This window comes from Dreissena polymorpha, chromosome 9 (genome assembly GCF_020536995.1).
Source record: "Dreissena polymorpha isolate Duluth1 chromosome 9, UMN_Dpol_1.0, whole genome shotgun sequence".
Lineage (NCBI taxonomy): Eukaryota > Metazoa > Mollusca > Bivalvia > Myida > Dreissenidae > Dreissena > Dreissena polymorpha.
Window position 1 is genome coordinate 17,039,469 of NC_068363.1, and position 26,882 is coordinate 17,066,350.

The 26,882-nt window shown below is 36.4% G+C and overlaps 1 protein-coding gene across 8 annotated transcripts in view; it reads right to left on the bottom strand.

Moving 5' to 3' along the window:
* Window positions 1-5,413: 5,413 nt before the first annotated feature.
* The window catches only part of LOC127844354 (DDB1- and CUL4-associated factor 11-like), a 53,987-nt gene continuing 32,518 nt past the window's right edge, over window positions 5,414-26,882 (bottom strand). For 7 of the 8 annotated variants that reach the window (XM_052374479.1, XM_052374482.1, XM_052374481.1 and 4 more), the window contains 11 exons: window positions 26,493-26,593; window positions 25,948-26,050; window positions 21,060-21,103; window positions 19,831-19,954; window positions 19,055-19,112; window positions 17,117-17,209; window positions 16,343-16,435; window positions 15,641-15,794; window positions 14,554-14,706; window positions 12,389-12,495; window positions 5,414-11,774 (listed from right to left, as the gene is read on the bottom strand). In XM_052374479.1, the coding sequence (XP_052230439.1) occupies window positions 11,556-11,774; window positions 12,389-12,495; window positions 14,554-14,706; window positions 15,641-15,794; window positions 16,343-16,435; window positions 17,117-17,209; window positions 19,055-19,112; window positions 19,831-19,954; window positions 21,060-21,103; window positions 25,948-26,050; window positions 26,493-26,593 (1,249 nt within the window). In that variant the 3' untranslated portion in view covers window positions 5,414-11,555. Of the gene's footprint in view, window positions 11,775-12,388; window positions 12,496-14,500; window positions 14,707-15,640; window positions 15,795-16,342; window positions 16,436-17,116; window positions 17,210-19,054; window positions 19,113-19,830; window positions 19,955-21,059; window positions 21,104-25,947; window positions 26,051-26,492; window positions 26,594-26,882 lie in introns of all 8 variants that reach the window. The other variant, XR_008032686.1, reaches the window with a different exon arrangement.

Genomic DNA, 26,882 nt, shown 5'->3' on the forward strand with positions numbered 1-26,882 from the left:
TACACATTTTTGTACTGTTATTAGAGTATGCCTACTTATGAAAATGTGTTGCAATTGTACATTAACATAATATTAATTGTATAGCTATTATTATACAAAGGAGGTATTACCATGTACATATCCGCCGGGGATATGTAGCCCTGGCGGATATGTTAATCGGGGACATTGGTTGATATTATTGTCGGGGCAAAAACTTTTTCACTGGCAAACCTTCAAAGAAATTTGTAAATTAAGTGCTAAATATGGTACAAATCCCTGCATCGTCGACTTTAAATAGCCAAATTTCAATAAATCCTGAATAATAATAACCAGAATTTTTCTAACATACATGGTAATGTCTCCTTTGCATATACCAAAATATATTTTATTTCAAAAATGCATTATAACAATTATAGATCTGGAAATACTTACCCTACCGAAATTCAGCCAAATCTATCGGCAACTTTTCCAAGCACATCCAACTTTTCACAGCATATCGGGTTTCCGGAGGTGAGCATGTAGTAATAATCATGAAAAAAGACACCACTTAAACAATTTTTAAGTTCGGTCTTTTTTTCTATTGTTATAAAAATTTCACTGACGACCGTTGAATGGTAAAGTCCAAATAAAATCTGTTATATTGTTGTGCGTGTTGTGTCGGGGGGGGGGGGGGGGCAAATGATTAACTAGCGCTACAACGATTATTTCAATGGAATTCCGCAAGTTAATTACTTCATGCCATAGCTGAATCTAAACCAGCAGATTTAAGTTAAATTCTCGTTCATATATATTCATAAATAAACTCATAACACTTTTCATTAAGAAAAGATCCTCATAAAGACCATCGTGTGAACTGATTTTGATTTATACTTGTGGTTGATATAGTTTTTGACGATGCTGGAACAGCAGCGTCCAAGGTTTGATAACCAGTAAAAAAAATCTTCACAATGGCGACCTATGTAAAAGACCGAGCCAGTCCGATTGAGATAACTCGATTTTTCAGTTACTTCCCTTGGCATTCGCCACTGCGTAGGAGATTGCTCGTTGATTTTCATTGATAACATTCTCCTAGCAGAGTTGTCGTTCGTGTTGATAAAGGTAAATATTAATAGAACAGCATATCCTGGGGAAACAGATTCAATAAGTGTATCAGAACGTTATTTTCAAATTAGTAATTTTACATCCATTTTATTTTTATGGACCAATGAAACAACTATATATTTTCTCTATTTTGTTTGATATTTGTTCTCGATTTAGTAAATAAATTGCGAATAAAAACATGTAAAATTAACTTTTTACGTGATCACAAAACTAGAGAATGCGAACGATTTTGAACCTGCAAATTGTAAATGCTGCACTGCTATGATATATATAGATAAACAAATAATTGTCCGTCCCGCTAGCGCAGTGGTAAAGACGTTCGCTTTTTCACCTTTACGACACCGGTTCGATTCCCGCTCCCGGCGCAATGTTAAATTTTGTATGTTTTGTGGTCACCATTCCTGACAGTTGTTTTTTTCCGGAAAATCTCACCCCCCCCCCCGCAGCATTTGACCATATAAAAAATTAAAAAGTATTTCAGTACAAAAAAATAGCTGGAAATTGCAGCTATCATTCAAAATTCGTCCCAACTGTCGTCAATCTAATCTTATTAGGTAGGAGTGCTGGACACACTCCGGGTCCCAACATTATGCAGCCTCAGCGCGGAGGTAACTCATTACCTTGGAAAAACACAAATACACACACTGGGTGCAGCCTAGGCGCGTATAGACTCAAACAAGGCAACAAACTCAAGTACGGGCACAATCATTTAAAATTTACATATTGAATACGATATTCTAACAGAAATTACACAACCACCTAAGTGTACATACCATGTTTGATATTTCGTTCGATTGTTAGATTTCAGCATATACATGTATAAGGTCATTTCGCTATTAGTTAACTTATCCATATGTTCGTGGGCGAACTCGGATAGTCAAGTGCTCATACGATTGAGCTCACATGGTCCGGCTATGTGCTCATACCTACTTTCGAGAATCATCATGAATGTATTGCCATACTTAATGAACAAGAATGTGGCCCGCCTCCCAGTTTCGCTCAATGGGTCAAGTTACCCACGGGTACTACTTCCCCGTACCCCTAAACTTTTTTTCGTACCAAAAATGTTTCGTACGCAAATTTTTTTCGTACCAATTTTTTTGTGTACCCAAAATTTTCGTACCCAAATTTTTTATCGTTCCCAAATGTTCGTATCAACATACACAATTGTGGTGATAAAGATAAACTTAAATTGATGTTTTATATCCATCCTCTTCAAAAGCATCGTCACACCAGTACTGCCAGTACTTTAATTAAATACTGTACCAGTGTTTACTTAAGCGGAAGTCCGCCCACCGTTTGCGGTGGAATTTCCTCGGGGAAGTCATTTTATCATAGCGACATGGGAAGCGGACAACGACAACAAGCGAGGCATGGTATAGGGGAGATAACCATTGGTTATGGTTAGGTAAGGGTTAAGGTTAGGGGTCGGGTTAGGGGTTAGCTTAGGGTTAAGGCTAACCCTAACCCAAATCCGACCCCTAACCCTAACCCTACCCCTAACCCTTACCCTCTAACCTCCCCATGCGCATTACAATACCATGCATCGCTCGTTGTCGTTGTCCTTTTCCCTAGCGACAAAGCTATGGTATCTTTCTTTGCAGTTTTCGTTATTATCGCACATTGGTTAATTATAAATGTTTGTCAGTTAGATCACCCTCGGAAACCCGATATGTTGTGAGAAGTTGGATGTGCTAGGAGAAGTTGTCGATGGATTTCGATGAATTTAGGTAGGGTAAGTAAATCTCTTATTGTTTAAAGGCATTTTTTAATTAAAATATATTTTGGTGTATGCAAAGGAGGCATTACTATGTATGTTAGAAAAATCCTGGTTATTAATATTCATGATTTATTGAAATATGGCTATTCAAAGTCGACGATGCAGGGATTTGTCCCATATTTAGCACTTTATTTACAAATTTCTTTAAAGGTATACCAGTGAAAAAGTTTTTGCCCCGACAATAATATTATTCAATGTCCCCGAGTAACATATCCGCCAGGGTTTCTTTTAAAAAAAATCGCATTGGTGGAAAAAATCGACTCTACATTCAACATGTTGATGAAAAAATGATATGACATGGTTCGGTACAAAGATGTCGAGATATAGCATGAGTGTAGTTCATTTATAAACTTAAAAGGTCACTCTTACAGCTGATTTATGCCCACTCTGATGCATTGTAGATCATTTTCATTGAACTTTGAGGTTTTATAACTATATCCGTTCTGAAGCTAAGTTAATTTCCAGCTTATTTGTATCTTTTTTATTGTTGTAAAATTATTGTATATTATGTAAAGCAATTGATTCATACAGGTAAAAATATACGTCCGGTAGGCAATCTAAACATTTATAATAATAGTTTCTTCAAATAGTTCCAATTATGGGTAGACTTTCACAAATGTGAACTTAATTTATATACAACGTATTTAGTTTCTTTATATATTAACCATGAGCCAATCAAACTGCTTTCCATGTGGCGATTTGCTCCATATGGCGGGCAGTGTGCAAACATGAAAACGTGTTTCCAATATTTAGAAAGCTAAAATAATAGACCAATAAAAAGGAAACAAACATTAATGTATGAGACATAGGTACAGAATCCCACATGAAACATTCCAAACCTCATAAAAACAGTACTGGGTGAAAAATAAAATGTTACTCTACTACTATTCGTGACTGTGAATTGTATAAAGCTCTATTTAAATGAAACAAATCACTTGGTAACACATGGATTTAAATATCTTTAAAACATGCAACGCCAGCTTTATGAAATATTTTGAGTTACCATAATTTTAAAATTAGATTTTTTGCACTGGCAAAGTATAAGAACTGATTATCAGCAAAATAAAACAATTCTTAATTATTTTTGTAAATTGCATATCCGTTTCATATTTAGCAAAATGAAATTGTGTCAAGATTGTATACCTAACAAGAAAAAATATTTCGGGGAATAGTGAGATATGAACCGTTTTAAAATTTCAGAAAAAAGTCCATAAGTTATCTTAACATACTTTATACTTCATACTGAAAGTCTCAGACAAATTATTTTCAAGTTAAATACAATTTCTTTCAAATCAGATAGCTCTCTACATGCTAATTATCGCGTTATATATATATAAAAAATAAACGTCTGCATTTTTCATTGCTGTCGTATTATGCATATTGGTGGTGGGATTATTGCCCATCATTATTTAATGTAATCAGATTTCATTTATCATTTAGCCGTATTATTTATTGACTTCTTTTTTTACAAGACTAATGATAAAAATTACTATATAATTATAGTTATGGCTGTGTTAGTTTTTGTTATTTTTCATGAAAGATTAAACGTGTAAGAGGTGCATTGAAACAACGTTAAAACAACGCACTATAAAAGCGAAGTAAAAGACGATATTTAAATTAATGCAGATTGTCTTTTTCCTTGAATGAAATCGTCAAATAAAGCCCTTTCGGTGTTCAATATGGCGCGTTGCAGATATTTTGTATAGAACAGAATTGTACAAATACTAAGTTTTCGAAAGTTTGAGCAATATTAATCGCACTGGCATTTCTTACAGGTATGTGCGCAAGTAAATTGCTTCTTTGTTCTTAATAAATTATTCAATGTGTGATGCCATTTTCAACCATGACCAATCAACAATTGAATATATCACTATACATGCTTTGAAAGATGATGCGTAATATGGTCGGAATGATATGACAGGGGAAAAACAAAGGCTGCATCGACATGGGTCGGCCACAAGTCAGAAGCCTTTATATGGGTCCTCAACAAGGCAGCCTTTGCCTAGGCTGACCAATCAATATGGTAATTGAGCATTCATATAACCGCTCCAATTACACAGGTAATAAAGTCATAATTATTATTATTTATTATTTTAATTATTGCAAAAGATCAATATTACCGCCATTTATTACAGGAAAGTTAGACACAATAAATTTTTTCTTTTCTCTTTATAAAAGAGGCGTTCTTTTGTTTCCTAACTGCATGTGCATATATTGAGAACGTTTTAATGTGCGATAGCTTACATGAAGTCTGTGCGATATCATACATGAAGTCTTTCAGTGCCTAGTGGAGCAACCCGTACACTGCATGTCGATTTGGCGAAAGATTTAATACTTTATGTTTTAGCTGGGATCGAACCTGTAACAGCCAAATTATGGCGCCAGTGTGTGGTCGTCCAATACACAAAGGACATTTCTAGGCAACAAATGAGTCTGACCAAAGATCGGAAAAATATCATTTCAGCATTGGGTACTTTCAAATGCGTAAACAAATCAAAAAGAGTAGGCTCAACATGCAAATTATGCGACGGTGTTTTCAAAACAATGAAACGATTTTGATTTAGATTTTTATTAGCTTTCATTCTATTTACATAACAAAAAAACGAACAAACAATTTATATGTGAAACACAGTTTACATGCAGTAAAATGAATACATGAACAATGTTATTCTTTGAATGCCATGATTATACACAACACACAGAATATGAAAACAAGGATTCAATATACAGTTATAGAACATTTTTTTACTTGAGCCATGTCATGCGAAAATGGGCCTTATACCATATGCATGTCCCCTAATGAGACCACACAACTTGCGAAATCAATAAATCATTGATCATTAATAATGTTCAGTCAGTATTGATAAAAAGATAGTGTAACTGTTAAGGGGTCCTGTCCAGCATTTTGTTTATGTTTTTAATATAAACTTGGTCAATATTTTACACTTCTTTTTTTTAAGATGAACCATAACTGTTTAGTAAAAACAATCCTTGCAGTGAGGTCAGAAAATATTTTGTCACTGTTAAAACTGTGCAACTACTGCTTTTAAACTGAGATTAAAATGTAATGTACATTGTCTTGTCCAAGTAGACGCAAAAATCTGTTTTTTTAAATATTTACATGTATGTGGGCACACAAAATATTGTTCACAAAACAAGCGAAAACAAGAGGGCTATGATGGCCCTGTATCGCTCCACTGCTGAAAAAAAGGCTGAAACAAATTTTCTCTGCATGTGCAAATACTTAAATATAGGCCCTATTTAAGCACATGTACACTTTTGTGACCTCCTGGGCTGGGTCAAATTTAACACCAGGGGGCATAATTTGAGCAAACTTTGTAGAGGACTACTATATCTCACTACATACGAAATGTGGTAGCCCTAGGTCCTAGAGTTAAGGACAAGAATAGTTTAAAAGTTTTCAAAAAATAAGCAAGATATAAGCGTATATAATGTTCAATTTTGTGACCCATGGGTCAGGGTCAAATTTGACCCAAAGGGCATAAATTTGAACAAACTTGGTAGAGGACTATAAGATGTTACTGCATACCAAATTTGGTAGCCATAGTCCGAATGGTTATCAACAAGAAGATTTTTTAAAGATTTCACAAAATAGGCCCTTTATAAGCGTTTATTCAATTTTGTGACCCTCCAGGGCAGGGTCAAATTTGACCCCAGGGGCATAATTTGAACAAACTTGGTAGAGGACTATAAGATGTCACTACATACCAAATTTGGTAGCCCTAGGCCCAATGGTTATGGACAAGTAGATTTTTTAAGTTTTCACAAAATAAGCACTTTATAAGCATATCTTCAATTTTGTGACCCCTGGGGCAGTTTCAAATTTGACCCCAGGGGCATAATTTGAACAAACTAAGAAGAGAACTATTACATGTCACTTCATACCAAATGTGGTAGCCCTATGCCATACAGTTATGGACAAGAAGATTTTTAAAGATTTCACAAAATTGGCCTTATATAAGCATATGTTTAATTTTGTGACCCTCGGGGCAGGGTCAAACTTGACCCAAGGGGCAAAATTTGAACAAACTTGGTAGAGGACTATAAGATGTCACTACATCCCAAATTTGGGAGCCCTAGGCCCAATGGTTATGGACAGATTTTTTTTTAAGTTTTCACAAAATAAGCCCTTTATAAGCATATCTTCAATTTTGTGACCCCCGGGGTAGTTTCAAATTTGACCCCAGGGGCATAATTTGAACAAACTAAGAAGAGAACTATTACATGTCACTACATACCAAATTTGGTAGCCCTATGCCATATGGTTATGGACAAAAAGATTTTTAAAGTTTCCCCACAATAGGCCTTATATAAGCATATGTTCAATTTTGTGACCCTCAGGGCAGGGTCAAACTAGAGCCCAAGGGTATAATTTGAACAAACTTGGTAGAGGACTACAAGATGCCACTACATACCAAATTTGGTAGCCCTAGGCCCAATGGTTATGGACGAGAAGATTTGTAAAGTTTTCACAAAATAGACCCTATATAAGCATATGTTGAATTTTATGACCCCCGGGGCAGGGTCAAATTTGACCCCTGGGGCATAATTTGAATAAATTTGGTAGAGGACTTTTAGATGTCTCTACATACCAAATTTGATAGCCCTAGGCCCAATGGTTACGGACCTGAAGATTTTGAAAGTTTTCACAAAATAGGCCTTATATAAGCAAATTTTCAAATTTGTAACCCCCGAGGCAGGGTCAAATTTGACCCCAGGGGCATAATTTGAACAAATTTGAAAGAGGTTCACCCCTGGAACATTCCTGAGAAATTTCATCAGAATTGGACCAGTAGTTTAGGAGATGTTTAAAGGAAAAGTTAGCGCACGCACAAACGCACGCACGCATGACAGACACAGGACCATGACATAAGCCCCGCTGGCCTCTGGCCAGTGGGGCAAAAAACAACAGAAAAAGGAAACCCTGAGATTATATGCCTATACTGGCATATTTTGCACTTATTACACCATTTACTGGACTGCCTCCATAGTGCTACAGGTATTAAGCATTTGCTTCAACGGTACCTTTCAGTTATATCTTGATCTTATTATCTTATAGATCGGATATAACCATCATAATAATGGATTTCTTTTTTATTTGACAATCACATGAGAATGATACTAAAATTCCTTTTTTTTGCACTATGAAAAGATTAACTATGCAACTTTGTTTTCTTAGGAAACATACAAGCAGTACTTAGTTGTTATCTATTATGGATTCATTTGCTAATAGTGATGAAGAAGAAGTAAAATAAATCAAAGTGATTTGACATAATGCCAGATTTTTCCTCAGGGGCATATTTCGTACCATTTTACATGATTTTTTTTTAATAGAAGGAATGATTATCCCTTAACTTGATGGAATGATTATCCCTTTACTTGATAAGTATAAGGAGACATAGTATGAAGAGTGGAGTTAAATTCTCTAGATATACATACATCATGAATTACAGTTGCATACAAAAGATCCTCACAGTTCAATCATGATTTAGCATATCATACTAGCAGTTACTACAAAAAACATACATATATGAGAAGTAAGAATGCATTCTTTTACGATTATACAGCTACAAACTAAAGAACATACTATCTCTATGAATTTAAATGTCAATGAAATAATGAGAATGAAACTAAAGCAAGTTGCACATTCTGTAGTAAAATGGTAAAGAACAACAAAACATACAAATCATTATATTTTACTATTACCAAAAACATAACAAAAACAAAACAAAGATACACTAAATGGGTTAAAGGTATCATTCCCTATAAAAAGAAACACTCTATAGGGAATAATGAATATGACTGTACTAAATATTCACTTGTCATTTAACTATAAACATTATATACAACAAGCACACAACTAATAAATTGTTTCAAGCGTTGATTCAGGTATACCCCCTTAATTGGATATGAAAATTGAAACTGTTAATAAAAAAATATTTTGCTTGCAATTGTCATTTAACAAAGACATGTTACACTGAAACATTACATTTATTAATATACTAGTAAAGAAATTCTGCTTATAAGTACATTTGTGATTAAGTTTCTACCACTCTTAGTTATCTGAATTAATGTTTGAAATGGACATTTTAAAACAGAAATATCATACAATCATGTCTGCACATAAGCAAATACAGACTTAATCATTTTGTTTTACAGAAAATAGAAGAAAAATGAACGTTTTTTTTTTCTCCACTGGTTTTTGCTGAAAACAGAATTTTAAAAGAACATGGACAAAAAATTATATAAAACAACTGATTATCACTCAGTGAAGAGAATCAATATGAGCCCTGGTTTAATGCATGTGCAGAAAGTGTTGTCCCAGATAAGCCTGTGTAGTCTGCACAGGCTAATCAAGAACCACACTTTCCGCCTTAAAAGGATTTTAGTTATGTTGAGACTTTCTTTAAAAACAGAAAATGTCGTCCCGGTGTGGACTGCACAGGCTAATCTGGGACGACACTTTACGCACAAACATTACACCCCCTTTTCACAGAGCACGACTCATATTATTTTGGGGTTAAGTTTGTACCTTGTCTTTAATAGCCTCTATGCAACACCAAAAACACTGATGATTTAGGTAGAATAACTATATTGTATACAATAACAAGTATTTTGACAAAATAACTGGATTTTTATTTCCACAAATTACTTTATATTTAATACATTATTTCAGCAAGGCCAACTTGGCCCAAACAACAGAATACAAGTGAGCACAAGTATTTTTGCTTAAGTATGTACATATCATTATTGCAAATTGGGCAAGGCTTGGCATACATTGACAAATATTTGAGCCTTGCACTGGGAACAAGCCCAAGTGCATGCGCAGACTGCACAGGCTAATCAGGAAAAACAGACCTAAGTGCATGTGCAGACTGCATAGGCTAATCAGGGAAAACTCTTTCGTGGCATTTTTCACTTATAAAGAAGTTACTCCTTAATGATAATACGGTGCACGCGGAAAATGTCCTCCCTGAATAGCTGCGCACATGTATTAAGGGCGGGTTTCTCATGGAACGTGTCCTCCCTGATGAGCTATGCACATGTATTAAGGGCAGGTTTCTCATGGAACGTGTCCTCCCTGATTGGCTGCGCACATGTATAAAGGGCGGGTTTCTCATGGAACGTGTCCTCCCTGATTGGTTGTGCACATGTATTAAGGGCGGGTTTCTCATGGAATGTGTCCTCCCTGAATAGCTGTGCAGCTTGTATTAAGGGCAGGTTTCTCATAACATGGCTTATATAATGAGCAATAGTACTGGTCTAACATACCGGTAGAAAAATTCAACAAGCAATTAACATTAATAATCAAGTTTCGGCAAGTTCATGTAGATTCTTAAAGCCTGACTACATGAGGCTGTTCTATGAAATTATCTTATGCTACTCCAATTGCAAAGCCAGGGCTACATATTATTCATACACCAGCTAAATCTAGACACTATTTTTTTTATTTTCAACATACCATAAACAGTGATCCATACACAACAAATAGTTAATTACACATAAATAATAAGTGTACAAGACCAGTTTCACAACACTAAAAATGCTTAGCCTTATAAAATAAAGTGGCATCATTAATAGTTAAATATTAACTAATATACGAAATAACATTTGATCAACACAGCATTTGTGTTTTATTACCCATAAAATTCAAAACCACTATCAGAAACTAATTTGCATGTTTTTATTATAGAAAACATTAGTATACTTTAACTATGGATAAAATTTTAAAAATTATATCAGAAATTATACTAAATAGATGGTCTCGCCACAATCTAACAATAAACATAACCAAGCCGTTAAACTGATCATGATCAGTCACAATTGTTATGTTTGTGTATATTATAATGATTATTCTTTGCCTTGACCAGCCATCATATAACAGTAGTTATGTAAGGAAATGAAAGTTCATTCAGTAGACAACTATAATGGCCAGTCCGGTCCATTCCATCATAAAAATGGATTCAATAAAAAGCTAAATCTATAGTAGACCATTTAAACTTGTTATAATAGATATTACCCACTACTTTCAAACAATATGATATGTCATTAACAATTGATACACACAAATTGTTTTAGTTTTATAGTTGCAACTCCGTTGATGGGATCTATTTCACCTTCTAAAGGATCATATCGCAGTGATAGCCTCAACCAAGCATCTATCAATCCCAGCTATTCTACAATGACCTTGGTTGGCCATATACAGTGTATACAAGGTGCCCTGTCGTTGAGCCCGGCATGCTCTCAACACACAGGCCTGCTTAAGTCACATGATGACAGTGAGCGAACTATTTTCATTCTCCTTAGATCACATTTTCAATATACAATGTACATGTTAACTTGACCTCTAGAATACATACAAACATTCAATTTGTTCTGTTATATCCTGAATGAATACTGTTGTATTCTCTTGCAATGTTTACATATCAGCACATACCATAATTATGAGCAGTATGAGCATACAATATTAAGGGAAAAGGTTAGGCTGATGTATCACACATTTTCATTTAATATCAAAGAGAAGGTGCGTCTTTCACTTCAACCTTTTGGAAGCGTATTTAAATAACACATCTGTGGATTCCAGTTTATTAAACAGACTTATCACCTTCCACTGGCCACTACTTCAAATCCTATGTAACAAAAGGTTCTTTATTCACTGTACACCTATCCCGATTCAATCAAAAAGACCTTTGTGTTTAATGTGTTCATAGCAACTGGAAGAACTCATTGATCGTTTTCGTTTCTGTTGTCGTTGTTGTACACTTTGCCTCCTGCCACCATCCTCGTCTTCACCGCTCTCATCCTCACTTGATGAAGGTCGTAGGCAAGGATCTTGTAAATCCTCGTATTTGTCAGGGGATACGTACATCCATTTACGTAAGGTTCCATCCCACTGTGAATTATTTAGAAAAAAAGTGTGTTAACAACCAATATTGTTGTTGTTGTTTTTATACATACATTGTAATATTATACTGTGTTGAAACACTTTTACTCTCATAGGACCTTTATACATTATTATTCATGTTTGAAAACTATATTTCACACATCTCTGAAATTGTATGTATATTTTCGGGATATTTTTTAAATTAAAATTATGTTTTTAATATACTTAATGCATATTTATAATGTAAACAAAATGTATCAGTATTTGCACATACAATACAATATTTATCATCATATTGAGACCTTACATGTTCATGGAATGGTAAGTACAAGTATATAAATTTGAATATGGTGTTTTTATGAAAACCTTTTATCAAATGAAATTACCATCTGTATGTGAAACTAATTGCAATATAATTGATTATGTTATTCATAAAACACTTAAGAATAATCAATTGATTGGTTGATGGTGCATGATGGCTATCATTAAAAAAAATTCTGACAGAACAAAAAATGTTTGCTAGCTTCTTGAAAGTCTTGTTTATGGCAACACAATCAGCAAACAACAGCAAGATGCAGTTCAATCAAGATGTGCTGATTGTGCATCAAAGACTGTTTACTTACAGAGGCAGATACAATGTTGTTCTCAAATGGATGCCAGTTGACGTCTCGAACACAGGACCTGTGGCCCTCCAGCTTGCGCACTATGTCACCACTTAACGTATCATACACTGAAAACATATGTTGGAATCAGCAAAAACAGTATAAAGCATTTTTTAATAACAAACAGAAATCACTTAAGGTGAATGAAGTTATGACTTTGTGCATTAATGATATGTTTCTGCAAGATGTTTTGGTATGCTGCATATGTCAATGTACAGTCTAACCTGCCAATAAAGACCACTCAAAGGATGTGGTTGTTGTGGTCTTTGTTCACAGGTGGTCTTTATTCGCAAAATTGATTAAAACTTTGCAAGTAGGCTTTTAACAGGTACCTTATCTATGTATGTGCTCTATTGTTTAAATGTTTGAATACTTGTGCATGTATAGTGTAATAAAGGATTTAAAGACATTTTTGGTTTTAAATATTTTTCATTTTAATTTCCTTATGTTTTTATTATTTATTTCAACAATCAAATACATGTTTACACTTCAGAATATTCTGGATTTGAGTTTTGCCTACACGTAAATCACTAGCCACTATTCTACAACCGTGTCCTTGCCTAACATACTAATTACCTTACCGCTTTCTTCCAACGTCAAGAACTTACCCTTGGAAGCAATAATGGTTAACTTTAACTGACAATTCGCTTATCTATTATCTATGCATGTCTTTTCACAGAGCAATTAAATATAAAAGGACTGAGTATCAACATGTATGTGTGTTATTGGCATTGTAAATTTCCTTAATGAGTTGATGTAAGCCCTAAACTTGTCTTTAATATTTTTGGTAATAAGTACATTAATTGCGAGCCACTTAAATAAAAAGGCAACTTCTTACACTTTTGGGAAAATAGGGCTTAATACATGTGCATAAATTGTTGTCCCAAATAAGCTTGCGCAGTTAACACAGGCTTAGCAGAGCCAAGACTTTCCACTTTAACTAGATTTTTGTAAAGAAGAGACATCCTTTAGATGAAAAAAATCATTAAGCAAAAAAGTGTTGTCCCTGATTAGCCTGTGCAGACTTCACAGGCTAATATGGAAAGACACTTTACGCACTTGCATTAAAAAATGTTTGTCCATTGTGATAATAAGTACATAAATGGCCCTCCAACTCACCGACTATATTGCCTAGGGCACATCCTGTGTACACATATCTCTGTCCAACTCACCGACTATATTGCCTAGGGCACATCCTGTGTACACATATCTCTGTCCAACTCACCGACTATATTGCCTAGGGCACATCCTGTGTACACATATCTCTGTCCAACTCACCGACTATATTGCCTAGAGCACATCCTGTGTACACATATCTCTATCCAACTCACCGACTATATTGCCTAGGGCACATCCTGTGTACACATATCTCTGTCCAACTCACCAACTATATTGCCTAGGGCACATCCTGTATACACATAACTCTGTCCAACTCACCGACTATATTGCCTAGAGCATATCCTGTGTACACATATCTCTGTCCAACTCACCGACTATATTGCCTAGGGCACATCCTGTGTACACATATCTCTGTCCGACTCACCGACTATATTGCCTAGGGCACATCCTGCGTACACATATCTCTGTCCAACTCACTGACTATATTGCCTAGGGCACATCCTGTGTACACATATCTCTGTCCAACTCACCGACTATATTGCCTAGAGCACATCCTGTGTACACATATCTCTGTCTAACTCACCGACTGTATTGCCTAGAGCACATCCTGCGTACACATATCTCTGTCCAACTCACTGACTATATTGCCTAGGGCACATCCTGTGTACACATATCTCTGTCCAACTCACCGACTATATTGCCTAGAGCACATCCTGTGTACACATATCTCTGTCCATCTCACCCACTATATTGCCTAGAGCACATCCTGTGTACACATATCTCTGTCCAACTCACCGACTATATTGCCTAGGGCACATCCTGTGTACACATATCTCTGCCCAACTCACCGACTATATTGCCAAGGGCACATCCTGTGTACACATATCTCTGTCCAACTCACGGACTATATTGCCTAGGGCACATCCTGTGTACACATATCTCTGTCCAACTCACCGACTATATTGCCTAGGGCACATCCTGTGTACACATATCTCTGTCCAACTCACCGACTATATTGCCTAGGGCACATCCTGTGTACACATATCTCTGTCCGGTGCTGAACTTGGGAGAGAAGCGACACCGTATCAGCGTGTGGAGGACAGAGTGACCCCTGTAGGTCATCAGAGAGGTATCACCTTCCAGGCGGGGCTTCACATGCACTGAAATGTAGTGGAGTTTTTAACATAACGCTTTACCACTCACATAGGCACTTCAACGTATTTGTTGTACATAGAATATTAAATAAAGTACTTAAAGACTTTCTATCTTATACAAAATTTTAATGTCTAACTGTCAGATACTTATTAGATGCAAACGGCCACTTAACCTGACTGGGAGTAACTGATATGGTTTTATGCTGGCTTTATATAGCTATTTTCACTTTGCCTCTTAGCAGTAAAGGGTTAAAAATTGTTGAGGCAAAACTATGCGAGTGCTTTGTCAAAAGCAGAGTGAAAATTGCTTTTGCAACCAGCATAAAACCATGCAAGAAACTCGCAATCTGTTCAGTTTTTATGATGTTTTCTGCTCATCAGTATCTTTAGGTTGAAAATGAAGCCTTTAAAACTTGATTCTGTTAAAGAAGATCTTATATTTAACAAGACTATTGCCAAACAATGTATGTCCCCTACCAGCAAAACTCCACATTTTTCAGATTAAAAAAAAATATTTTTTTTTTGCCATAGCAACCATAATTCTTGACGTAGGAACAAAATGAAATGACATGCATAATATCTATATTGCCATCTACATGTATCCATGTTTCAAGTTTCATGAAAAAATATGAAGAACTTTTAAAGTTATCACAGAATCAAGAAAAGTGTGGCGAACAGACTGACAGACAGACAGACTGACTGACACACAGAGCGCAAACCATAAGTCCCCTCCAATTTCACCAGTAGGGGACAATTAAATTTTGTAAGAGACTACAAACGCGTCAAAGTGCGTTTATAAGGGGTAAAGGCTTAACCAATACTAATTTCACACCTATTCCAGTAAACCCCTTAACCATAGCCAGACGTAAGGCGAGAATAGACACAATCAAACTTATATGACTATATCAAGACTAGACCTGGTAAATATTGCACATCTTACTTTTTTTCGGCACTTGTTGCCACCTGTAGTCCCACCGCTGCTTGGATACGGCTTTCTTTGTTTGTTCAACTGCATTCTTGGAGGAGAGGCTACGGATGTCCCAGAGCTTCATTGTCTGGTCTTTGGAGTTGGACAGAAGGTACCTGGCATCACCCTGCAAACAGTTAACACACAACCTTTTATGAGTCGTGTTCTGAGAAAACTGGGCGTAAAGTTTCGTCCCAGATTAGCCTGTGCAGTCCGCACAGGCTAATCAGGGATGACACTTTCCGCTTTAATGACAGTTTTTGTTTAAATGAAGTTTCTTCTTAGCAAATATTCAATTAAGGCAGAAAATGCCGTCCCTGATTAGCCTGTGCAGACTGCACAGGCTAATTTAGGATGACACTTTAAGCACATGCATTATGCCCAGTTTTCTCAGGAAGCGACTCATATAAGTCTTGATCACAAAAGCAAGAAATAACATTCATTTGCTTAATAAAAATGAAAAATTATAATGTATATGTTATGACCAGCAGCTCATAAAGGCTAAGAGCAACCAATTAAAAAGCAAATACGTTTCAAAACAAATGAAATTATCGTATTCAACTTTGCCTATTAAGAGCTAACAAAAATTGCACACCAGAACAGTTTTCATGGCAGCTGTAATACTGTTGCCCTATGTGCCATTGGGATCACATGCTAGAATTATGTTTCTCCTACCTTGGAGTCAATGTAAGTAATGCCATCATAGTGCCCGGCCAGTGCTCCTACAGGCACTGGTGACTCCTCCCTGAGCATACGGCGGTCCCACACCTGACCAATCAAAGCACAACAAGAATTGTATAGTGACCAATCAAAACACAGCAAATCTGGGATAGTGTTGAAATGTATCAGTATAATTAAATTTACAGTCTCATCCTATCAATAAAAGAAATACACAGAGAGCATTAAATATTGGTAAGGCAATGAGTCAGCAGCGCAATAATATTATAATATCTGAGAAGACTGGCTTGTCATTGGATGTTGTTGCTTTTATGATTTAAACTGTAATTTGACGGGGAAACAAATGTGTTCATGGCATATTTGAATGAATTACTTCTAGACATATTAGTAAGCTGGGTATGTGGCAGAGAATTTCAAGTAAATTATTGTCACAATACATGTACTTCATGTTAAAATACTAGAAGGAAATGTGTTAATCGGCTTAATAACAACACATGATTTTCTTCAGAGATTCAATGTCAAAATGAAAGTCAATTTACCGTATACATTTTACTAATAGAATGTTCATCTGGTCAAAGCATGTAATATAATTTGATATAGCAGCAAAATATTATGGTATTGAATAACTGATGTTTGCCAAAAAAATTATTGTGCACAATGACAGACGTATTTGAGTTCCAATCCATCTAACATATACAAAAAATCATAAGTCCTAGCTGTTTTTGCGGTAAATAACTTAACCGAAGGCGTTCGGTAGAATGAAAATGTTACCTTGATGAGCCCATCATCTCCCCCACTGAACAGAATCTGGGAGTTGTCATCAGCAAAGGCCACTGCATTCACATCATCATCATGGGCATCGATCTGAACAAAGTTAAGAGAGATCACTATTGATAATGTAACACTGCAGCCAAATATATAGAGGATATTTGTTGGATTCAATGGAATATCGTTTTTATTTCACGAGTGATCATATTAAATATGTATTTTTTATGATCACAAGTGAAATACAATCAATATTCCATGGAATCCAACAATTTTCTTTTTATTTTATGCTTTTTTCACTGTTTATTTACATTGCAAAAGAGTTTAACTGGATAATTTTGCTGGATTTATGACGTCATTTCGTTAAAAAATGACATTATTTCCCAGTAAAACTGAAAAATATCGTTATTTTTCACTGTTATTTTCACTGTTTAAACAAGGGTTGTTTGTAAAACATGCAAGCCCCCCATATGGGCTGTCCGTTGTACTGGCAGCCATTGTGTGAATACGACTTTTGACACTGTGACCTTGACCTTTGACCTAGTGACCTGAAAATCAATTGGGGTCATCTGCAAGTCACGATCAATGTACCTATGAAGTGTCATGATCCAAGGCAAAAGCGTTCTTGAGTTATCATCCGAAAATCATTTTACTATTTCGGGTCACCGTGACCTTGACCTTTGACCTTGTGACCTAAAAATCAATAGGGGTCATCTGCGAGTCATGATCAATCTACCTATGAAGTTTCATGACCCTAGGCATACGCGTTCTTGAGTTATCATCCGAAAATCATTTTACTATTTCGGGTCACCGTGACCTTGACCTTTGACCTAGTGACCTAAAAATCAATAGGGGTCATCTGCGAGTCATGATCAATCTACCTATAAAGTTTCATGATCCTAGGCATATGCGTTCTTGAATTATCATCCGAAAATCATTTTACTATTTCGGGTCACCGTGACCTTGACCTTTGACCTAGTGACCTCAAAATCAATAGGGGTCATCTGCAAGTCATGATCAATCTACCCATGAAGTTTCATGATCCTAGGCGTATGCGTTCTTGAGTTATCATCCAGAAATCATTTTACTATTTCGGGTCACCGTGACCTTGACCTTTGACCTAGTGACCTCAAAATCAATAGGGGTCATCTGCGAGTCATGATCAATCTACCCATGAAGTTTCATGATCCTAGGCGTATGCGTTCTTGAGTTATCATCCGGAAACAATTTTACTATTTCGGGTCACCGTGACCTTGACCTTTGACCTAGTGACCTCAAAATCAATAGGGGTCATCTGCGAGTCATGATCAATCTACCCATGAAGTTTCATGATCCTAGGCGTATGCGTTCTTGAGTTATCATCCGGAAACCATTTTACTATTTCGGGTCACCGTGACCTTGACCTTTGACCTAGTGACCTCAAAATCAATAGGGGTCATCTGCAAGTCATGATCAATGTACCTATGAAGTTTCATGATCCTAGGCGTATGCGTTCTTGAGTTATCGTCTGACAACCACCTGGTGGACGGACGGACCGACCGACCGACCCACCGACATGAGCAAAGCAATATACCCCCTCTTCTTCGAAGGGGGGCATAAATAGTGAAATATCAGTGTTATTTCACTGATATTTCTCTATAAACCACCGGAAAGCATAAAATAAAACCTTTTTATTCCATCATGAAGCTGACATTGACGAAATAACACCCCAATATACAAACTATTTATTTTTCGATCTGGTTGAAAAAAATCACAAAAATCTGCTCTGAAACCTCGGAAATTTCACTTTAATACATTTTTTTTTACAATACATGTTTTGACTAAGCACAAACACATTTTTTCTAATTCACACTCATTTAGAATTTATTTTTATTACAAGTATTATTACCTTTATTCAATGCTATGCTAGTATTTACTATGTGTCTTAAGAAGCAAGAGTGTCACCTTGAGAGATCTTCGTCCATTATCTCTGTCATACACATACAGGTTACCATCATTGGCTCTGAAATAAAAGGAATACAAATTAAAATCAATTATATTCATACACAGCTACATGCACATCATGAAAACAGTAGTATTTAATATTTAAGAATATGTTTAATGTTTTTTGTGTGTAACAATACAAATTAATTTTAATATCCTGGTAATTACCAACATAAATGCTCATTATGCCATTGTGATATATTGCAATATTAACACCGCCATTTTCATCCATGCGCACAAAGTTCACCTTTTCACTGCCATCTTATTTTATTTATAAATAGGTGTGACAATTTTATTGTTTGTAATATAATACGAGACAAAATATTGCCTTCAATATGCCTCATTTTGTCAAGATTCTACAACACATCAATGTTCTAAGTCATTGGGGCTTAGTCACATACAAGACCCATGACTGTAGAGGCAAGGCCAAGGTCACACATTGAGGTCAAAAATAGTTACTTTGATGAATTAGTCACATAATATATACTTTCTTCACTATGCATAAAGGAATTCTATTATACATGTAACTCACATGAAAGACTCATGTCTCATTTAAGGACAAGGTCATGGTCACAAACTGAGGTAAACTAATTTTGATTAAATATGCCTTATTTTGTTATGATTTTACCATACATCAAAGGATTTTCAACCAACAACAAACAAAGCTCATTTGTATTTAGATACATCAATCCAGTGAACTTGTTTGTCATAAAAATTGTGCTCATGTGTGTTCTCACCCTCCAAGAATCTCCCGGTTATCCGATGAGAACATAAGGGAGAAGATACAAAAGCTGTTCTCAGTTGGCATCATCAGCAGGGACTGATGGACTTCCTCCTCACCATACACATTGCACAGGTGGACTGAAGTGAACAGAGTACCAATACGCATTGCACAAGTGGACTGAAGAGATATGCATTGAACGGGTGGACTGAAGTGATACACATTGCTCAAGTGGACTGAAGTGAACAGAGTACCAATATGCATTGCACAAGTGGACTGAAGTTATATGCATTGAACAGGTAGACTGACATGATACATATTGCACAGGTGGACTGAGGTGATACATATTGCACAGGTGGACTGAAGTGAACATTGCACAGGTGGACTGAAGTGATAAAGATTGCACAGGTGGACTAAAATGATACACATTGCACATGTGGACTGAAGTAAACATTGTATAGGTGGACTGGAGTGATACACATTGCACAGGTGGACTGAAGTGATACATAATGCACAAGTGGACTGAAGTGAATGGTGCAAGTAAAAGGCACTTTGCATTTAGAGATTTATGAGTTTCTTGTGCATCTGAGGCTGCATTATATCCAGGATTGTGTCCCAGCACACATACCTTATTAACTTACAAAAGTTGGGACGAATTTTTACTTTTCAGCTTTGGCAACCATCAAACAGACTCAAATGTCCCGAGGGATTGAACAGGGATTTAACTCAGATTACTTCGGTAACAAGTGCTTATCTCTTTCAGCGCTGGAACCGGATTTTAAAGGCCTTTGCAAACAGTTTGGATCCAGATGAGATGCCACAGACCGTGGCGTCTCATCTGGATCCAAACTTTTTGCTATTCTGATAGTATTTTTTGAAAAAAAATCGAAGAAATGCTAATTGTAGAAATTCAGCAGACGACATTTTAGAAGACGATAAATTTCCCAGCATGCAAAGGGTTATACCAACTACTGCTCTAAGTAGACAGCCATGAAATCTCACATTGCAGCAGAACTAACTAAAACTTGAACTGACTAGTTTTTGAGAAAAAGAAACATAATTTCTACACTAGTTATATATTGAACATATATAGAAATGTCAATGTGATCATAAAAACATCAGTTATGTTATTGACAATGTCATTCCTTTACTTTTGGTTTATTGAGTTTCTGTAACCAGTAAAAGGAAGCTCACAAAAGTATGGTAAAACATGTCTCAATTCTAGATCTAATACCGGGTACTTACTGGAGTCTGACCAACTTGAATAGGCTACATAGTTGCCATCAGGACTGAAATATATATAAAGGAAATTCAATGTTAAATATACCGATTCAAAGTGAATATCGAGGGCTGCCCGCAAGACTGTCTTAACTGCATATTTTTACAAAATTGACTTTATTGCATTTTTATACCTGTTCGCATGTTTTACATCACTGCAAAATAAAGTTTTGCTTTATTCTTAAAGCAAATAGTGTATATGTGTATAATGCAATATTGTCTTATCTCATTCTGCAAATAAAAATTCCTGCAATACAGTAGGAAGTCAACTTACTACATTATTGCACAGACATTTTATTGATCTTCATGGTATTTGTTCCTGCAATACAGTCTCAGTCAACTCAATGTGATGTCATAATGTTGATGGCATCATCAATTTATCTTGAAAAATGGTTTTAAATGGTTTTGTACAACATCTTGAGTTATTTTCAAACTCATACATCTCATATTATACATACAAGATCAGATTTTTGATGCACCTTTTTAAAACCATGCCAAAGGTAAGACTATTAAATTATCAAGTTGTTGTTTCTTTAATTTAAGCATCCCAGTTAATACTTTTATATAATAGTAGATAATGAGATTTAAGCATTACTTAATCTGTAAATTATTCAATGTGCATGTAAAAAAGCATCGGTTTTCTTTTGCACATATAAAAATATTAATTGGTCACACGGGTAAGCTGGAAATGTCCCAAACCACCACACGTAATGCGCGATATGTCCCACCTAGTAAACTTTCCCCATTTAGAACTATATCTGCCTCACTGCGATCCCTCAGGATGGAAATTTGAACCTTGATACCCAGTATGGTAACCATTGTTTCACCTGTTTCCTGCTCCAATTTCGTAAGCATTGGGACCATGACCACGTTCATGGGCGGTCTGTTTCCGGTATCCACGTGGACCGCCGCCACCCCCACCAACGGGATACCTATCCTGGTGTCGTTCGTTGTACCACCAGTTCCCTTAGTAGGGGCCTTCCACAGGGTACTCAGCGTAGCCTTCTTCATTTCGGAGCAGCTTACCCGGTTGTCGGACACAGTGATCAACGCCTGAACTTCCAAAAGAGTTGGACAATTGCACCACAGCATCCAGCAGCTGCTCAACCACCTGGGTCAATTTGTCGACCGACTGCCCACTGAACCCATCTGGAGTGGGTGCCTATTTCACCTCATGAACCCACCTCGATTCTTCTTGCAAATCCTCTTGGGAATCCCTTGGAGCTGCAGCGCAAGCGGACTGAACATGGCTATATATTTTCATTCTGTGCATTGCATCCACCCATCAATGTGGGTGACTGCAGGCTTACATGCTTGCCGACCTCCTTGTCAAGCAAACCTTGACAAAACTTCTGTCACTGCCTGCTCAGCGGTGTATGCGAAGGGCAGATCACAAAACGCAGTGGTTGCCAGTGTCAGTGCCCGATCTGACCAATGGTCTAGGGACTAGCCTACTTCCTGATGGGCAACATTGAAACGCCTCTGCACAGTGGCGGGTAGCTCCCTGGCGCCACTTCCAACCAGCCATTAATCTTTGCGTACTGCTCCAATTTGCCTTTAAATACAAACCAATTTCTCCTCCCATATCATATAGCAGGCTCTTTGGCAGCCTGGTCAGAACATCCCGATCCCTGTGGGTCGGGGGATTACTTGGGACCGGGGGGTTACTCAGAACAGGAAGATTGTTGGGGACAGGGTGGGGGTGCGCCACCTCCATGGGAGTTTCTCTGGATATCGCCTGCACTTCGTGACAGTCAACCTCGCTCTGATGCGTACCTGACAAATGGGCTGTTAAAGGGGCCTCTAAGTAAGGAAACAGAAACAGGTCACTACATGGACTAGATAGTAGCTCTCTACCGGGCCTTTCCAGGGGCAAACCTAGCGACTTGAGCGGGACGAAGATCCTTGATGCAACATCAAACGGTATCAGCATGCCTGTCAACACCACATGGTCCAGCTGCAACAACAGACGCTTGGGGAACAAAGGCTTTGCAAACTGCTATCATAGTTGGACAACTCCTGCTGGCTTTAACCATTGGGATACCGATACACCTCACGGCTGTTTACCTCGATTCTATAATAGCTGGACAACTCCTGCTGACTGTTACCAGTGGGATTCTGATAACTAGACACCTCACTGTTGGCTACTGCGGTGCTATCATGGCTGGGCAACTCCTGCTGGCTGTTACCAGTGGGATTCCGATAACTAGACACCTCACAGTTGGTTACAGCGCTTCTATCATACCTGGACAACTCCTGCTGTCTGTTACCAGAGGGATTCCAATAAATAGACACCTCACTGTTGGTTACAGCGGTGTTATCATGGCTGGACAACTCCTGCTGGCTGTTACCAGTGGGATACCGATAACTAGGCACATTAAGGTTGATTACCGTGGTAATATCATAGCTGGAAAACTCCTGCTGGCTGCTACCAGCGGAATTCAGATAAAAAAAGACACCTCACTACTTGTTACCTCGATGCTAATTTAGCTAGACATCTCCTGCTGGCTGTTACCAGAAGGATTCCGATCACTAGACACCTCACGGCTTTTTACCGCAGTGCTATTATAGCTGGACAAATCCTGCTGGCTGTTACCAGTGGGACTCTGATAACTAGACACCTCACTGTTGGTTACTGCGGTGCTATCATGGCTGGGCAACTCCTGCTGGCTGTTACCAGTGGGATTCCGATAACTAGACACCTCACAGTTGGTTACAGCGCTTCTATCATACCTGGACAACTCCTGCTGTCTGTTACCAGAGGGATTCCAATAAAAAGACACCTCACTGTTGGTTACAGCGGTGTTATCATGGCTGGTAATAATACTTATTTTTATTCACCAGTATGTTCTAATGCACAACAATAAACTAGAATGCCATCATGAATTTGCATAAGTGCTGTTTATTTGTATCAACAGACCTTACAACTATACTTGCTGTTAAGTTGTTAAAATGGACAAGAACAATGTCTTGGTTTATAAATGCTACATACATTAGACATTATTATTCTAATTTGAATGATACTTTAAACTTTGTTCAGAAATTTGTTTTATTGTTATTTCTTAATTATTGTTTAACTTGATAAGGTATGTCTGACACAGTAAAAAATAGAGGTAGTTCTTACTGAAAACTTTATCAATTAATAATTATATAACATTAAAATGGAGTAATAAATGTTACATTTTCTAACATTAACATAAAATGAACAAGAGCTGTCACCAAAGGATGACTTATGCCCCTTATAAACGCTTGATAGAAGTTTTTTCAAAACCTACACACAGATTTCGAAACCTAAACGCAGACCCTAAGTTCAAGGTCAAGGTCCCAGGGGTCAAAATTTGTGTGCATGTGGAAAGGCCTTGTCCATTATACACATGCATGCCAAATATGAAATTGCTATCTGAAGCGACATAGAAGTTATGAGCATTTTTCAAAACCTAAACACAAAGTGTGACGACAGACGGACGGACAGACAGTCCGATCACTATATGCCCTCCTTCTGAGGGCATAAAGATTATTATACAAAACAATTTGCCTGCTGTCAGTTACGATTGTTATTTTATTGGTTTAAGTTCTATCTTATGTGTGCACTGAATTATTGAAATTACTGCAAACTTATGATTTTATAATACAAAATGGAGCAAATCATGAAATATTTAAGAAATGTAATGTTTTGCCTATCTATAAACAAAATAAGGTTAATGATAATCAATTTGCAGTATTTTCCATGTTTATGTACTCTTTGATCAGGGAATGTATACAAAAATATTGACAATACCATTCAACTTTGTTAAATTGTTCACACCAAATGCCAAATATATGCAAATATGCAAATTTCTAGTGTAACATGTGTTGAAAAAGTAAAAAAATAAAAAATTTCCCTTTTTAAGAATGTTAATGTTATTTCTATAACCATTACTTTTGTATTGCAGAGAAAAAAAAGTATTGCTTACCATTAATATTTCCTGCAATACTGTAGTAAGTTGACTTACAACAGTATTGCAGGGAATTCAAAATCCCGAACATGTCCAATTTCAGCGCAAGAGAGTAGTAAGTCAATTAAATGTACAAAGATATTATTTTTATTAAGATATATTTTCTTGATTAAATGAAATATGTTTGTTTCTCCATTCTTTAATAAAATGTGAAGTATTTTGTTGTTAACAATAAGAATGGAGAAAATGTGCTGTTTTTTGCTTCTCCTGTAAAATTTCAAAAAAGGCAGTTAAGACAGTCTTGCAGGCAGCCCTCGATATATGATAAATATCTTAATTGTTTTCATTTTTTATGATTTTTTTCTTCATTTTTAAGTCAAGTTCCTATTTCTACTATTAAATAGAAACATGTTTAGACCTATTGTTAACACAAAATTTACATTCATTGGAATAAAGTCTCTGAAAAAATAATTTAATTGTGTAATTATACATTTTTCTTCATTTTGAACCTGTATAACCTTTACCTGTCTTTTTCACCTGTCCAAAGATATTAAGTAAATTGAGCAACCATAGGCTATTATTAATTTTCAACCAATGAAATTTGCTTCACAACTGGTCAACTTAATCACTGATTGCCAAGTATATGATGGTTTAACCCTTTCCCACTCAGAAGCAAAAATGAAAATTGCTATATGCAACCAGCATAAAACCAGAACAAACTGTGAGTAACTCACAGTCTGTTCAGGTTTTATGCTGTTTGCTGCTCATCGGTGTCTAAAGGCTGGAAATAAAGGCTTCAAAACTTCAATAAAAAAAAAAGAGCTAAAATTGTATTTTATTTTCTTAATTAACGAACTATAAACTCGACACAATGCGTATCTAAGCTGTAAAAAGTTGAAGGTCCATCGCTAGTTGTGTACCTAAAGGCAGTGTCAAGGACACTCCAGCCTACGTCCCTGGCTCTTATGACCTTCATAAGATTGAACTCATCGTCTCGAGTGTCATACACACGTATGTTGTGATCTGAAATTGCAGAGAATTGAGCAAAATAAAACCTCTTTCAATTTAAGTTTACCAAAATATTCCCTTGCTAGCAACTACCCGTAATAAGATTTTTAAACCAATCTAGACACTTGTCTCCAGAATACAAATGCCTCACATTCAGCTTTGTCTCAAATTCTACTAATCTCTATAATAAAAAAAATAACCAATACACTATGGTGTGAAAATTCATATGCCAGTTAAAATGTCTGTACAGTTTTATCACTTTAAAAGAAATTGTGTAAAAGTGAGGAGGGACTTGAGATAAAGAATTGTTGCTTTTTGGGGGTGCTAAAATATGACCCTTTTCCTGCTTATGTTTAGAACAAATAAACCAAAATATGAATATGCAATGTTCATATACTGATTAATATGTTTGTTAAAATTCATCACTATAGCAACTCTAAAACTTTGAGCTACAAACCTTGTGAGGCAGCCAAAAATATGTTGCCATCGACCGAGTAAGTACCACAGAACACCTTCTGTCTGTAGCAGCCAATTGTCTCACAAAAGTTGGGAAGAAAACTGCAACAAGATATTGAGACCAATTAAAAATGTTTGTCAATCTGAACAATATTTCAATAGAAGACACAAAATGTCTGACCTTACACTAAATCAAAATATTATACTAAGAGAGAAAGAGTTAATTTCATGACATTTAATAACTAAACCCTTTCCCACTCAGAAGCAAAGTGCAAACAGCATAAAACCAGAGAATTACATGCAGTCTGTTCAGGTTTTATGCTGTTTGCTGCTGATCCATGTCTAGGGGTAATGAAGCCTTTAAAACTTGAATCTACATGTAGTAAGAAAG